Here is a 16222-nt window from a genome sequence, read left to right as displayed (position 1 = left end):
TGGAGAGAGTGGTAGTAGTTTGGCATTTATTTTGTGATTTTTACTTAGAACGCCAGTTTTAGAGATGATGAATATGTCATGGACTTTCTGGAAGTAATATCTCTGTGGCTAGTCAGGTTTCAGGCAAGCTCTTGGGTCAGAGGTCAAGGCAATTGATGTGACATTACTGTACATATAATGCTATTACCATAGAAGTTGGCAGTGTTTTATAGGGAAGTTTCCCAGACTAACCCCTTTTGTAAAATAATCTTATTTTACCAGTGTTGAATAGGAGTTTTAAACCTGTGCTTCTAATGTAACATTTGGATTGAGGAGGAAATAATGATTTAGCAAGTGGGGAAGATGTGTTATAAAATAGCCTAGTGGCTCCAGAATCAAAGTTATCATTGTTATTTTTTTTAATTTGTATTAGACATTCCACTAATGATATCCTGAGATCCCGTGGAGTCAGGGAGAAGCCATTTGATTATGGAGACTTAGAAGTTGGTGTTTAGCTGCTTCCTGGTACAGAGAAATTTGGAGGCAGCCCTGGGGAAATTGAATAGGCTCTATCTGACAGAGGTGGCTGGCTTTCCTGCTTCACCAGCCCAGTGCCCGCCTCCTCTTCTGCTGTGTGGGAGCCAGCATTGATTTTTCTTGGCTGGTTTAGACACTGATCCAATCCCTGGTGCACTAGGTGGGATCAATAATAATGTTTAAGAGGCTAGCCTTCCTGAGTTGGAGGGATAGCAGCTCATGGGGATTGTTTGTCTTTGTGAATAGCTGTAGTTTTGGAGACTTGGCTTTTAAGACCAACTGTGAGAAGTTATTTTTGTTGCTTCTTCTATCTTGCCCTCCCTTCCTAACACAAGCATACACACACATGCACACACAAAGATATGCATACACACACACACACACACACACACACACACACACACACACTGTAAGCTTCAGCATTGTCAAAACTGTCTTTCGTCAAATCTCTTTAGGTACAGGAGGATTGTGTCCAACAACTGCACAGATGGGTTAAGAGATAAGTACTCTGCTAAGACTCAGCTGTGTCCAGGAAAAGCTCCTCGGGGCCTCCACGTGGTAACCACTGATGGGCGCCTGGTGGCAGAGCAGGGCCATAATGCAACCTTCATCATTCTAATGGAAGAGGTAGGTGACCCCTTGGGTGTCTGCAGTCAGAACCTGCATGCGGACAATTCCTTGCTCTCAGAAAAAAAGAGGGAAACAGAGATATATCATTCTCACTAGCAGAAATGTCAAGAGTGAGAGGAAAAGAAGAAGGAAGTAATACCAGTTCAGAAACACCCTCCATTCATTTGTAATAAAGACTGTTCACAGAGCCTCTGTAAGAGAGTGCTTGCTTGCTCACTCATTCTTCCTTTAACCTCCCCCTTGCCCACCTCCCTCCAATGCCCCCAATTTTGGGAATAGAGCTCAAGACCTTAGTTCTGAACTATAGCCCCAGCCCTTAGGTTTTTGAGACAGTCTCACCTTGACTCTTTAGACATAATGACTCACTATGTAGCCCAGGCCAGATTTGAACTCACAGTGTAGCCCATGCTCCGAAACTTGTGTTCCATGTGCTTCTACCTCTTGAGCACTGGGATTTAATCTTGTGCCATTATGACTTACCTGGATACATTCTTTTCACCTTAAGCATATAACCTGTAAACCATGAAAGAGAAACAAAAGGAAATTTTGAAACAAAACAAAAGTATAGCTATCGACTTTCAGAACCTTTCTCACTTTATTCTAACCCTTGGCACCACTAATTAGAAGAGCCCACAGCTTTAAAGAATCTTGAACATGTGAATGAGAGGGTGAGGAAGATGAATGAAATAGTGTTTAAAGTTTGTATAGAACAAAGCACTGGTTGTTTTCACATCAGCTACCGACTTCATTACCTCCTTGCTTCGTGTCTTTTGCAATCTAGGCAGTTAAATCTGAGTGTGTGCTGCTACTCCAGACCACTTATCTGTGAGATGTTACTTCTACCCAAACCAGGGATTTTCCTAGCACTCTTTGCTGGACTGATAGAACTGGAAGGCTTGCCTGATTGACAATGCCCTCTAAATTTATATGCAAATTGCTTGGGGGCTCTTGAGATCATTGAAAGGGAACAAAGCAAGCCAGGAGATTTTTCTCACTGGTCTGAACACTTCTGAGCCTTTAAAATCGAGAATGCACTGTGAAGGATGGTGCATGCTTCTTATCCTGGCCTGGCAGACTCCCCAACCTTCACTCACATTGATACTTGAATTAGAGGACTTTGAGATTCAGAGGGGTTCATTATCAGAGTTCCACTAGAGAGTTTTCAGGACCAGAGCTATAAAAACTTTCTCAAATGGATGTGAAGAGCCACGATCTTATCAATTTCAATTGCCTCCAGTTCATTTCCACTTTAATTTACATTTTTAAACTCAAGGGTAGTTGACATTGTATGAGGGTCAAGAGAGCACCCATCAGTATTTCACTCACATCTATGTTGCCAGGGTGGGAGAGACATAAGCGACAGCATGACCAATGCACAGTCTTGGGGCAGAGGTTTCGGCTTATGCATTCATCAGAGGTTTGTTTCCAAAAGAGGAAAGATTTTTGGTTCACAAATTCAGCAAGTTCAGTCCGTAGTCTCTGGTTGCCCATGTTCATAGTTGAGGGGTCTGTTGGAAGAGCTTTCTCTCTCAAGGTGAAAAAGGAGAGAGAGAAAGAGAGAACACAGAGCAAGAGAGAGCAAGAATGGGTATGCAACCATGAGCAAGAACCAGTGTGTGTGAGAGAGAGAGACAGAGACTGAGAGACAAACACAGAGACATAGAGACAGACACACACACAGAGAAAGACACACAGAGGAAGACAGAGACAGAGAGAGATTTAGGTCCAGTTTCCTAAAGTAGGCAGAAGTTTCTGACCTGCCTGGTCCCACAGCTGTTTAGTCCCAAATAAACACACAGAGGCTTATATTAACCATAAACTGTTTGGCTGTTGGCTCAGGCTTCTTATTGTCTAGCTCTCTCTTAATTATTAACCCATTTCTATTAATCCATGTATCTCCACAAGATCTTGGTTTATGGAGAATGTCCACGCGTCCTACCTTCCCTGTAGCTACATGGTGTCTCTCTCTTCACTCACTATGCATCCCTCTTCCCAGCATTTTCCTCGTCTGATAGCCCTGCCTATACCTCCTGCCTGGCTACGTCCTGCCTGTCCATTGGCCAAAGCAGCTTTATTTATCAGTCAATAAGAGAAGCATATTCACAGCATACAGAAGGACATCCCCCATCACTAAAGTTTTTAAAACATTGCACACTGGCATGTTTAGCTGAGTACCAACTCTAACACACAAAGTTTTCTAAGGGAAACTTCATATCCAAACCTTGTCTGTTAATAATTCCTGAATAAAATTCTTTCTTCATTCCATCTTTTATCTCATTATATAAACAGATTTTTTAATTGAATTTTTATAAAAATATAATTTTACATGTCAATCCCACCTCCCTCTTCCCCTCCCCCCAATCCCCCACCAGCCCCTTGCCCCACACTCCCCATGGAGGGTAGGGCCCTCCATGGGGCTCCCCAAATTCTACAACGTCATCCTGGGCCTGGCCTAGGCACTGCGCCATATGTCCAGGCCTAGTCCCTTCATGTGGGATGGGCTCTCAAAGTTCCTTCTTACACCAGGGAAAAATACTGATCCACTACCAGAGGCCCCATAGGGAACTGAGGCCTCCTTGTTGACATCCACTTTCAGGGGGATTTGGATCAGTCCCATGATGGCCTCCCATCTTTATTTTGTGGTCTACATTATTTATTTACCCAAAGTTTTGATCCAGTATGGGGTATATAATGAGGATAGGGTTCAACATTGCCTTGAGATGCTAACAGCTTGGGGTGCTGGTGCACTCACTTGATCTACTGGATATCATGTCAGAGGCAATATCCAAAGTGTGCTTGGACTTCCAAGAAGCCAAGACATCTGTGGGCTCACACACTTAGCAGAAGCTTTGGGAGAGAGGATGGCTTAAGTAGGTTTCAGGAAACCCTAGGCAAGAAAAAAAAAGTAATTTAGATAGCATGCAGTATTCATCTCTGGAATGGAAATAATTATCTGCCCTCATTGTTATTTTGAAGAAGGTGTTTAATACACATTAATTGACTAGCATAGCTCTTAAATTAAATAACAGACATATAAAAATAAGAATAATGGAAATTATGGCATGGTTATTAAAGGAATTAGTCTTTATTCAAAACTTGGTTCTCCCTGCTGTTAGCTGTGTGACCATTAATGTAGGTAAGATTTACTCCCACTTTAAAAGTGAGGACAGTAATACTTTCTACTGCTATCAGAAAGTAATACTTCATCTTACTTCTTCCTACTTCTTACCTCCCCCTGGTTGTTCATACATACATAGATCACATGGAGAAATGGGCACAAAGCTCACATAAAAACTTTCTGCAACATAAAGTTGAGGGGACTAACTGTTTGGCTTGTTATGAAACTATGGAACATGCTAAGTATTTCTTAATTGCTATTACTGTCATGGACAGAAGAAGACTTAAGACATGTTTGTGAGGGGTCCAAAGTACTTGGTATTGCCATTTTAGAACTTTGGATATCCTCTTCCTTACTGGTTTTGCCACAGTCCTACCAAATCATGCGACCCCAAGGTTGGACATGCAGGTCCTCAGCCCTTGCTCACAGCTCTTCGTGAATATTAACTTGTGCTAAGGAGACAACACTGTAGGTTTTTCAGGGTTGAAATGTTGAAGCTGTGAGAATTAGTATCAGATAAAAGTCTAACAGAATCTTGTGAAGGGAACCAGACCAATTTCTATTCCCTTGCAGGGTGACCTTCAAAGGACGAACATCCAGCTTGACTTTGGGGACGGGATTGCTGTGTCCTATGCCAACTTCAGCCCCATTGAGGATGGCATCAAGCATGTGTATAAGAGTGCAGGGATCTTCCAGGTGACAGCCTATGCGGAGAACAACCTGGGTTCTGATACAGCCGTGCTCTTCTTACACGTGGTTTGTAAGTAGCAATGATGAGCAGCCTCCCCCAACCTCTGTCCCTTTCTTCCCAATCAGAAACTCCGTTTGTCCTGATTTCACTTTCTAGAGTTCAGAGCTCAAGCCAGGTTCATTGTGGCTCCTAAAGTCATCCTAGTCAAGACACTGACTGCACATTCATTGATAATGTAATTTCATGGTGCTGAACTCGATTGCATATTTTAAATCTATAGGGAACATTACCAAGGCTCTTTACTTTGTAGCACCCTTCTGATAGGCTGGTACATATAAGAGTGCACATGCATACTTACATGCAGATAAAACGTTTTTCCTCTTTGCTTTAGAGATTCCTGAAAAGTAAATAAGAATGGATGCCCATCTAGTTGATGGTCCTAGGTTCATTTTTCCCACTAAATGTTTGGCTCTGTTGGAGGATTTAAAAAGCATGCGTTTCAATTGCTTTCAAGAATTGAACATGCTTTAAAAACAAACTTCATATATCCAAGGTTATTCCGCATCCATTATTTTGTAAATACAATTTTGTGTTGTGCTGTAGTTGGTTTCAATAACACTGGCTGCTGCTGGGTGGGAACAGTCACTAAGATTCTGGGTTTTTTTTTTTTTGTTGTTGTTGTTTTTTGTTTTTTGTTTTTTTTTTGAGCTGGATGCTTTTCATGTATTATCTATCCTGAAACTTGAATCATGTTAACTGAAACATGAACAATATTGTGTCTAGGTGTGAGTTAAGGGAATGTTGATGTGGGCTGACACCACACCTCATCAGCCATACATGGGGGTTTAAAGACGTCTCTAGTCTTTATTTTAGCAAAAGCTTTACCACTACCCATGATGAAAGTATTCCAAGATTCAAAGAATCCTTAAAACCACAAGTTGTATCATACGCTGATTATACCATTTGTTTTCTAAAGATAATATGCAACATATATGCATATATTTGTCAGATACATTGAAAAATTATGTCATGTCAGCACAACATTTAATCATGATATTCAAAACAATATACATTTGAAAACTTAGGGTTTTTTGTTTACTTCGGTATTTTCCGTTTAATAATTTCAAGCTATAATTGGTTCTGGGTAAATGAAATTGAGCCAGATTAAAATGGATCAGCAGGGACTGCTGTTATCAAATGAAAATTGCATGTTTGAAAGAGTTTAAGTGAAAAAGAGAAACTCCATTCCTATTAATAACCCAGTGATTGTGTAAACTCTTGTATGTACATACCACATTCCTAAAAGGCTCCTGGAAAATAGTGAGCTGTTTGATCTCTTGGTGAAATGAAAAACAGTGGCATATAATTAGAATGTATAGGAAGTAACCTGGACCATAGATCAGTTATGTCTCTATAATGCCAATCTGAATACCTCTAGATTAATTCCAGTTGTAAAACGGCTTAAGTCGAAGCTCTGCTTGGCCTCACAGGGTTTGGGGACCAATAGAAATGAACTACACAGGAAATGCCTAACCTCTCATGAAGTCATTCAGGAAATATTTATTGGGTTCTTAATGTGTGTGTGGGACTTTACCAGGCACTTAGAGAGTCATCAATGCATGTGTGACCCTATCCTCGTGTTATTTTCATCCTATTGAAGAGGAGCTATTTTTTAAAATGTGCCCTAAGTAGACTTGGTGATGAGGATCCATATATACCCAATGCAGTCTCTTCTGGCAGCACCTGATTAGGAGCCGATACGAGTGGTGTGCACCTTATTTGAAAGCTCAGGCTTTGGACTGTTTGAGCGCACTGATTTCTTTTGAATACTTAATATGTCCAACCTGCTCAGCCCTTACAAAACTTGAATTACTCATCTTATCTCTTAGATTATAAGGAAGCTATGGGTATAAAAGTGGGTAATGTATATGCCAGGGAAACCCAAGACCACTCCTAAGCATGGTAACTCTCTAGGAGGAAACAGAGGTTAGCACGCGACCTCATCCTTGACTCTCGTTTGTTCCAGAGAAAACATTCAGAGCAAGCTCAGCAAAGGAAAGTCTTGAGCTGGAGAGATGGATCAGTCAGTAAAGTTTCCCTGCCAAGCAAACATCAGGGTCTGAGTTTAGATTCCAAGAACCCCTATAATGCTTGTGATTGTGGTACACATCTGTAATCTTAGCACTGGGTTGGGGTCATGCCAAGACTGGTGGATCTATGGGATTGTTTGGCAGGCCTACTTAGCCAGATCGACGAGTGACAGGTTCAGGGAGCTATCCTGTCTCCAAGGGGAAAAAAAGAACACATTGATTCCAAACTCTAGTTGTTATGCAGCTATGCACACAGAAAAGCATGCACACATGCACACATATACATAAAATCATGCCCACACAAGGAGTCAGTCACTCATGTCACATTGATTGCTTTAATGAGAAGTGGTGACATATAGGGGCCCTCTATCAGAGTACTTAGTAGAGACTTGGACAATCACAGAGTCACTATCAGTCTGACATATGCTGAATCTCCAAACTCTCAGTTGGAAGTGGATATTATGAATAAATCATATTGTTTTTCAAGAGAACCACTCTCACAGGGTAATTATTGGTTAGAACTACTCTCAAAGCCAAGTTCCTAGATGCCAGTCCAGGGTCAATCTTGCATACAGGTCTTTTTGAAGGAGGGAAATTCCAGGAACATGTTAACATTTATCTGCACAGTATGGACAATGCTGCTTCACACCTGGCTTGCCTCGTGATAAACATTACTGTTGTCATGGTAATTGTTAGTACTTCCTCTTGACTTTCTGCCTGATACTTCTGCAGCAATTAACAAAAAAAATGAAGACAAAGAAAGAACGTTACATCCTTCTGTTCCAAGGATTTATCCACCTATGCTACTGATGCAGCCAAGAGTGGGGCTTTGTTTACAGGTAGAAAGAACAACATTTCCTAGTTTTCTCTCTCTCTCTCTCTCTCTCTCTCTCTCTCTCTCTCTCTCTCTCTCTCTCTCTCTGACACACACACACACACACAGAGAGACATAGAGACACACAGAGAGAAACAGAGACACACACACATACACATACAGAGAGAGAGAGAAAGAGAGAGAGAGAGAGAGAGAGAGAGAGAGAGTGTCAGGAATGGGTTTATACTAGGTTATGTGCACGAAAGAGGAAATGTTCCTTGAAATTTTTATTGTGCCCATAATTCCCTCCAAATCAATCATGGCTGCATTTACCAGACAGTTAGTACAGTGGAAACTGCTCTTGGCCTCACCTTGGGCCATTAACTAACAAAAGAAGTTGTTAGCCACCCATAATAACCAATTTCACACAGATTATTGGACTTTTATCAAAAGAGGAGGAACTGTGTGACGGAAGGCTTTCTTTCCCAATCCATTCAGCTCTCTTCTCACTATTCCATAATCTGTCCCCACATTAAAGCCAAGATCTGGTTCAGGATCTTTGCAATAAAATCTGCCCTAAGGTATTGTTTGTAATAATTAGCTTTGGTCAAACACGATTGACTGAAGCTGGAATAAATGCAACCATGTTAGTCAATTCACAGAAACATCACCCATTTTATGTCTGGCATAGTCTTAGGAAGAAGGAAGTCATTTTGTTGCCTCAGGCTTCAAAGAGCCCTCTGAGACTTGTAAGTGACAGGAGATGGGAAGGAATTTCCAGGATTATAGTCATGTACAGTTTGGATAAACTGTTAAATGCGTAAACTTCTCATGATGCAGCTTGAGAAGGGACTTCATACCATTTGTGGAATGGAGTAAGAATAGGAACAATGGCTTCTAGGACAGAAGAGCCATCTTCCTAGTAAGGGAAGAGTGGAGGTCCTGGAGCCAGGCATAAGAGCCTGCAGTGCTGACATAGACCATCCTAATCTCCCCTCACTCCTGGACTAACCCCTGTCTAGTCCACTATCCCTCACTGACCAGAAGAACACAGATCATTGAGAGATAAACTTAACCATGAGTAAGGAAAGCATTGAAGAAGTTGCCAGTGTTTTCTTGCACCTTGAGTTTTTGTGGATGACATCAGGCAGACCATGTAAAAATAATATAGATTTTCTCATTTAAAATAATGAAAGTGTCAGCCAAGTGTGTATGTGAAGTGCCAAGGTTGAAATTCTGTGCTGGTACAGCATCTTGAGGTTCCTGCCATATGTCTGGAGTCAGGGTGCAGAGCTGTAGGCAGAACGTATTTGCAAGCTATAGATGAATGGATGCTTTTAATTTTTTTCTCAGTATATTTTTAAACTGACAGATATCATATGTTAATCGTGTACAGCATGATGTTTCTCAAGCACATGCATAAATTGTGTGATGGCTCCATCAGGCTTATTATCACAAACATTACATCCTAAACTTATGTTTTTTAAATAGATTTTTATTTAAATTTAAAACAATCTTATTTCACATATCAATCCCAGTTCCCTCTCCTTCCCATCCTCCCATGACCCCCACCAATCCCCCCATTCCACCCCATATACTCCCCAGGGAGGGTAAGGCCTCCCATGGGGGATCATCAAAGTCTGACATATCATTTGGGGGAGGGTCTAGACCCTATATATCCAGGCTGAGAGAGTAACCCTCCATGGGGAATGGACTCCCAAAGCCCATTCCTGAACTAGGGATAAATACAGGTTCCACTGCCAGAGGCCACATAGACTGCTCAGGCTTCCCAACTGATACCCACATTCAGGGTGCCTGGTTCAGTCCTATGCTGGTTCCTCAGCTGTCAGACTGGGGTCACTGAGTTCCCACTTGCTCAGGTCAGCTATTTCTGTGGTTTTCCCCACATTGTCTTGACCCTTTTGCTCATCACTCCTCCCTTTCTACAACTGGATTCCAGGATTTTGCCTAGTGTTTAGCTGTGGATCTCTGCTTCTGCTTTCATCATCTACTGGATGAAGGCTCTAGGATAGCATATAAGGTAGTCATCAATCTCATTATCAGGGAAGAGCATTTAAGGTAGCCTCTCCACTATTGCTTAGATTCTCAGTTGGGGTCATCCTTGTAGATCTCTGGACATTTCCCTAGTGCCAGATTGCTCTTTAAACCTATAATGGCTTCCTCTATTAAGGTATTTCTCTTTTTTTGCTGTCCTTCTCTATTCTTACTCCAACTCAATCTTCCTGCTCCCTCATGTTCTCCTCCCTGCTCCCCTTATCTTTCTCCTCCCTCCCTCCCCACACTCCCCATGCTCCCAATTTGCTCAGGAGGTGAGAACTAAATCTGTTTTTTAAAGATTTTTCAAATGTAATACATCTAATCAACTATGGTTTACATCAGAGTACAATAGACTTCTAGAATATATTTCATATCCTTTGACCAACATCTCTCCCACCCACCTCTGTCTTCCACTGACAACCTATATTCTGTTGTATGCTTTTGTGAGATCATAGGTCCCACATGTGTGTGTGATCATGTGATATCTATTACTCTGTGCTTACCCTAACTCCCCTAAGATAGTATCATTTGACCACATACACGTTGTCACACATGACAGGAAGAGAGTATCTGACAAGTGTTAAAACAACTCCCAGATATAAAATTAATACACAAATAAAACTACCATGCAAGTGATTCTCTGCCAGTCTTTTCCTCACCCCTTTTTATTTTGGGTGAAGTGAATAGTCTCACTTCCAAGCTGTCTTCAGGAACGTTGCTTTACAAATGGGGTAGTGTAGAGCACAGTATTGTTTATGTTTTCTGAGAAATATTCATTTGGGTACCCAATGTTTGCTTCTCCTCCAATTTAGGCAGCTATGTTCTTCCCTTTCTGTAAAGTGGCCTTGCAAGCCTCTGAGTGGCACTCAGTATGTCCTCCAGATGACGAGGCACAATGGCCAATTGTTAAAGTGGATGGAAACCAATTAGCAACTGAGGATAATGGAAGAGCGTTCCATGTAATTCACTGACCTCAAGTCACAAAAATGGGCTAATTCTCAAAAATGAAATAGACTGCTGTTTATCATCCTATTTAATGGCTAAGTGTCCGATAAACTAGCTTTGTCCTTGAATTGGAGGTTCTTAAGTATTCAAGGTAGGTGGGCTCACCACATGTAAATTCATTTCATCTGTCACTCAAGAAATCAGAAACTTGATTTGAATTTCTTCTTAAACCTTCTGCTACAAGTAAAGAACACACACATATACACATACACACTAGCATTTTAGGATTTAGAGATTAAAAGTCAAGGCTGTGGAAAAGTTGATGGTCTCTTCTGGGAATGTAAATACCATCTTTCACCCTTCTTTTCCTTTAGGTCCAGTGGAACACGTTCACCTTCGAGTTCCCTTTGTCGCCATAAGAAACAAGGATGTCAACATCAGTGCAGTTGTGTGGCCCAGTCAGATGGGGACCCTTACCTACTTCTGGTGGTTTGGCAATAGCACAAAGGTTTGGCCCTTTCTCCTCAGTATCAAAGTTGATCTAGATTCCTATGCTCCAGTTTCTAAATTATTTTGCAGGGACTGGATTTTGGGGATAAGGGGTACGTAGTGAAGATAAGAACTCACAGAGTCAAACAAAATATGCTTCCTGGAGTGTTGTCTTTACCTTAGTAGAGAAATTTTAAGTAATAGTTAAAAGAAAGAGCACTCTGGGAAATTGTACAAATTTGCAGGCTTTTTCTTCTATTTAAAAAGTCCCTAAGGCGACATTGACTCTGTTTTATTTGAGTCCCTGGACTTTCTACTGATGTGCTACATAACAATAGCAAGGGCATTGCTTGTCATCTCTGAGACTGGGCATTCACATGGTCAAACATGAACTGGATACCTTAGTTGTAAGGGCAGGAAATAAAGTTGGATGGCATGTAAATAATCCTCGTCAACACCTGCCTGGTGCTCTACAAACACAGGTTGTTTTAGGGCACGTGATGACGTGGCTGTGCCTTAGAGTTAAGAAACTAGAACTTTAAAAATGGGTCTACTCTCAGGACCTGTTGATGATGATGCCAGTGCCAAGTGTGTTGACTCTGAAAAATTAGGCTGAAGGATCATCAATTGCATTAAGTTTCTCCTTTATTGGATTTTAGAAAAGCAATATTACAGTTTTAAAAATAGCATATTTATTTGTTTGGGCGAATGCTGCATTGCATGTGTAGAGGTCAGAGGACTGCATGCAGGAGTAACTTCCCTCCTTCCGCCTGCCATGTGGAATCCAGCAATTGAACTCAGTTATCAGGCAGCAACCACCTATACCTACTAAGCCATCTCATGGGCCCCAAATTCAACTTTTCAAGCATTTCAGGTTCACAGAAAATTCGACAGGGGCATACAGATATGTCTCCCATGTTCCCTGCTCCTGAAATCTTTCTCTTTATAAACATGATGCATTTATTATAGCTGGTGAACTTTATAAGCAGGTCATTCTCACTCAGCATATGAAGTTTATATGACGGGTCTTTGGGTTTGAACAAATGTAAGAAACAAAATGGTTGCATTTCTCCATAATCATCTGCAGTTTCCTTCTTCATCTCTCTCTCCTTCTCCTCAATATCTGCCATTAGTATCTCTAGTTTTTCATATGATAATATCATATACTTAGACTCATTAGTATGTTTTGTTTACAAATTGGATTGTTTCTCAGTTAGGAGTATATATTTGAATGTTCTCTATATTGCTTCATTTCTTGGTAGCTCATTTCTTTTTCTAAAGATTTTTTTAAAATCTTATGTATACAAGTGTTTGCCTGGATGTATCTCTGTGTACTATGTGAATGCCTAGAAACCATAGAAACGAGAAGAAAGCATCAGATTTCCCTGGAACTGGAGTTACAGATGATTGTGAGATGATGTGTGGGTGCTAGGAATTTAGACTGGGTCCTTGAGGTCAATAGATACCTTTAGCCACTAAGCCATCTCTCTAGCCACTGTATATTTACATTCCTACCAGCAATGAAGAACACCTTCTCTTACTTCATACCCTCCCCAGCAATGATGATGTTATGTTCTGGACTTTGTCATTCTACAAGGAATTCAGTGGTATCTTATTTGAATGTACATTTCCCAGGTGACATATTATGTAGAGATTATGCTCTATGCTTACTGGTGGGTTTTATATTGTGTTTGGTGGGGTGTCTGTTGTTCTAAAACCAAGATGCTTGCTTCATACTGTTCATTGTTTCTAAGATTTACTCATATTTTACATAACAATTCTTACACCTTTTGCAGATATATCCTCCCTGCTTATTTCTTGTTTCATTCTCTTGACAATGTCTCTTTCAAAGCTTAGACATAGAAATTTAATGACGTCCATCTTAGCAATCACAGGCCACTTTGTGATTTTGGTGTTTATCTACAGTGCCACTGCTGTATATGAGGCTGTCCGAGTTTTATTGTACATTATATTCCAGGGTTTTACCTTTTGGTTTACAATCCATTTCAGTTCATCTGTAAGAGGAGTGAGGCCTGTGGCAGGCTTCATTTGCTTGGGTGTGCCACTCTGCTAATCTTCCAACTTGATCTCTTGAAAGCTCTGTCTTTGCTATGTTTTGTTATCCTTGCTTCTTTGGCAAGGATCACATGTAACTCTGCTGTCCATTCCTTCTCATTCATCTTTTGTCTTCCTTCACTGTCACTATGCTGTCTTGATTTTTGTGAAGTTTGTAGTGAGTCTGAAGCCACATACACTTTCATATTAATATTATATTGCCTATCATGGTCCTTTTACTTTTCCATATAAACTTAGATGAGTTTGTTGTGATCTAAAAAAATTACTTTTCAGAATATTTGATTGGGGATATATCACCCATATGTCAACTTGGTTAGATCTAAAACTTTAACAATAGTGATTCTTCCTATCCACAGACAGGTAACATCTCTCTGTTTAGTTACTTAGCCCTTGATTTCTTTCAACAGAATTTCATAGTCATATGCAGGTCTTGCAGATATCTTATTAGATTTATGGCTAAGTCTGACATTTCATTTTTTAGTAGTGCTGATGCAGATGGCATTGATTTTAATTAAGATTTCACCTGTGCATTACTGGTATCTAATAGAATGATTGACTTATAGATATTCACTATGAATCTTGAAACCTGGCTATATTGAACTAAAATATCTAAAGAGTTTGTTGTTAATGTTTTTTGAATTTTTAAAAAACTTTTTATTGATTCTTTGTGGATTTCACATCATGGGTCCTGATCCCATCATCTCTCTATCCCTTCATATCCTCCTCCTGTCCTTGCAACTTCCCTCATTCTTTCAGGGAACCTTTGACTTTGGATTGTGTGGTTTCCAAGTGTTTTATAGTATACACACACACACACACAGAGAGAGAGAGAGAGAGAGAGAGAGAGAGAGAGAGAGAGAGAGAGAGAGAGAGAGAGAGAGAAGAAAGAAAGAAAGAAAGAAAGAAAGAAAGAAAGAAAGAAAGAAAGAAAGAAAGAAAGAAAGAAAGAAAGAGTTGTGCACACATAGTGTCTAGGTTGGGTTGGAGCTGAGATATTTTCTCTTTTACCCATGACTTTTAGGCTAAGATAAAACTCCTGCAAGTTAGGCTTTAATTTATTAGTTTCTTCTAGGAACATTTTTTTAAAGCCATAGTGCACTGATGTACTTAGAAAATATCCCTAATCCCCTCTTGCTGAAAGAGGTACAAAGACACATTTCTCTGTATTAATGGGAGACCCTGGCCACCTTCTGTCTGTAAAATATACAAAGCCATGAAGGACTTCTATGACTCACTGGATCCTCCATGCAGTTTTAACTGTCTTACTTTTGTTTACTTTGAAAATCTATTTTGTCCTTGATGTTGTTTATTTTGGCAAAGACAGAAATTTAGAAATAATACAAGAAACATGCGGAATTTGGAAGAGGTATAATAAATAACTATTCCGTTATTAGTTAGGAATGATGATGCAAAGTCTAACTTCCATCTTCACTCTTGAAAGTTAAGGCTGGGAGGTCCTCACTTCTGATCTTGTATGGGATGACAGCACAGTGAAAGAGAGGATGCAGGGACCTGGGACTTAGAGTCAGGACTTAGGTTACCAGAACCTCTATGTCTTAGATAACTCAACTTCTGAAACTGGTCAAGTTGTTTGTCCTAAGATGTCATTCACTCACATTCTCATCTTTCCTACTATAGAAAGTAAGAAAATGCATATTTAAATGCCATATACTATATGGTCAGCAACTGTATGCATTGTAGTATATCATGGAAATTAATCTATTAGAAATGATGATGAAAGGTAGAAAAAGATCCATGGACCCTGGGGACTTTTAGTTTGTAGTATTTCTGCCTAGCAGCTTTAATTTAACTTTGTAGAGTGGGTGACTAACACTTTTGCATTTCTGGATTTTTTTTAAAGGACAACAGATAATCGGGTCTACACTTGATACAGTAGAAAGTCTCTCATAGCATACAACCAGCATCCCAAGTATAACACTTGATTAGTTGAAGAAACAGACCTCAGACTCAGAACCCCTAAATCCATGCAGCACACGTCACACCACTCAGCACAAGAATGCTGCATGACTGGGAATGTTGATCTGAGTATCCTTACTGAGCAGTCGTTTTTTTCTTTAAAAATCGTGAGATATAAAAAGAAAAGGGGAATGAGAAAAATCACTGGAAGAGAAGTTTACTTTTCCCCTGAGAATGAGAGTTGGGCTCCTATTTGGGGAATTATTTTCTGTTAATGTGCATTTGCTTTATCATCTTTACTGAGAAACCACTGTATGTAATTAGGCCAATTCTTGAATGGATCTCAAAATAGAGATTTACTTGGCATCCAAAGGGAAACTAAAGATGCAAATGCAAAATGTCTTTGCACTCACTATTTTGTCCTGAGTGTTGATTCTAAAATATGAAGGGCCTAATAACAGTTTCTATGTATTTGACTTAAAATACCTAATGAATGGTAAAAGACTGAAGACTCTAGGTTTGATTTCCCTGATAATTTTATGTTAGATTGAGTTATTGTGTCTTTTTATCTGAACTCAGGGAACTAGCATTTAACATCATAGAGTTAAGCATTGACATGTCTATCACAAATACAGATGTTATGGCATATTATGAGACTTTTAAGTGTATATTGACAATACAGTTTTAATTTTTAATTGATTACTTGATTGATTTGGTTATGAACTTCCCATCTACAAGCTTGAGAATGGAGTGCAATATGAAAGTGCCCATGTCACAAAGGTTATTAACAGTTGATATTTGTTTCCAAAGAACAAAGCTAGCAATACCTGAAAGGCAAAACTATAGAATAATTTCAGAATATGACAAACTTGGGTTGA

At 39.9% G+C, this 16222-nt stretch overlaps 1 protein-coding gene across 1 annotated transcript in view; it reads left to right on the top strand.

The window, feature by feature from the left end:
• The window catches only part of Sorcs3 (sortilin related VPS10 domain containing receptor 3), a 625100-nt gene that overhangs the window by 587577 nt on the left and 21301 nt on the right, over positions 1-16222 (top strand). The window contains exons 18-20 of the mRNA XM_027407465.2: positions 972-1143; positions 4838-5024; positions 11237-11370. Coding sequence (XP_027263266.2) covers positions 972-1143; positions 4838-5024; positions 11237-11370 — 493 coding nt within the window. The remainder of the gene's footprint in view (positions 1-971; positions 1144-4837; positions 5025-11236; positions 11371-16222) is intronic.

This window comes from Cricetulus griseus, chromosome 3, assembly GCF_003668045.3.
Source record: "Cricetulus griseus strain 17A/GY chromosome 3, alternate assembly CriGri-PICRH-1.0, whole genome shotgun sequence".
Lineage (NCBI taxonomy): Eukaryota > Metazoa > Chordata > Mammalia > Rodentia > Cricetidae > Cricetulus > Cricetulus griseus.
The sequence above is the reverse complement of the archived record's forward strand: the minus strand, read 5'-3'. Positions and strand labels throughout refer to the sequence as shown.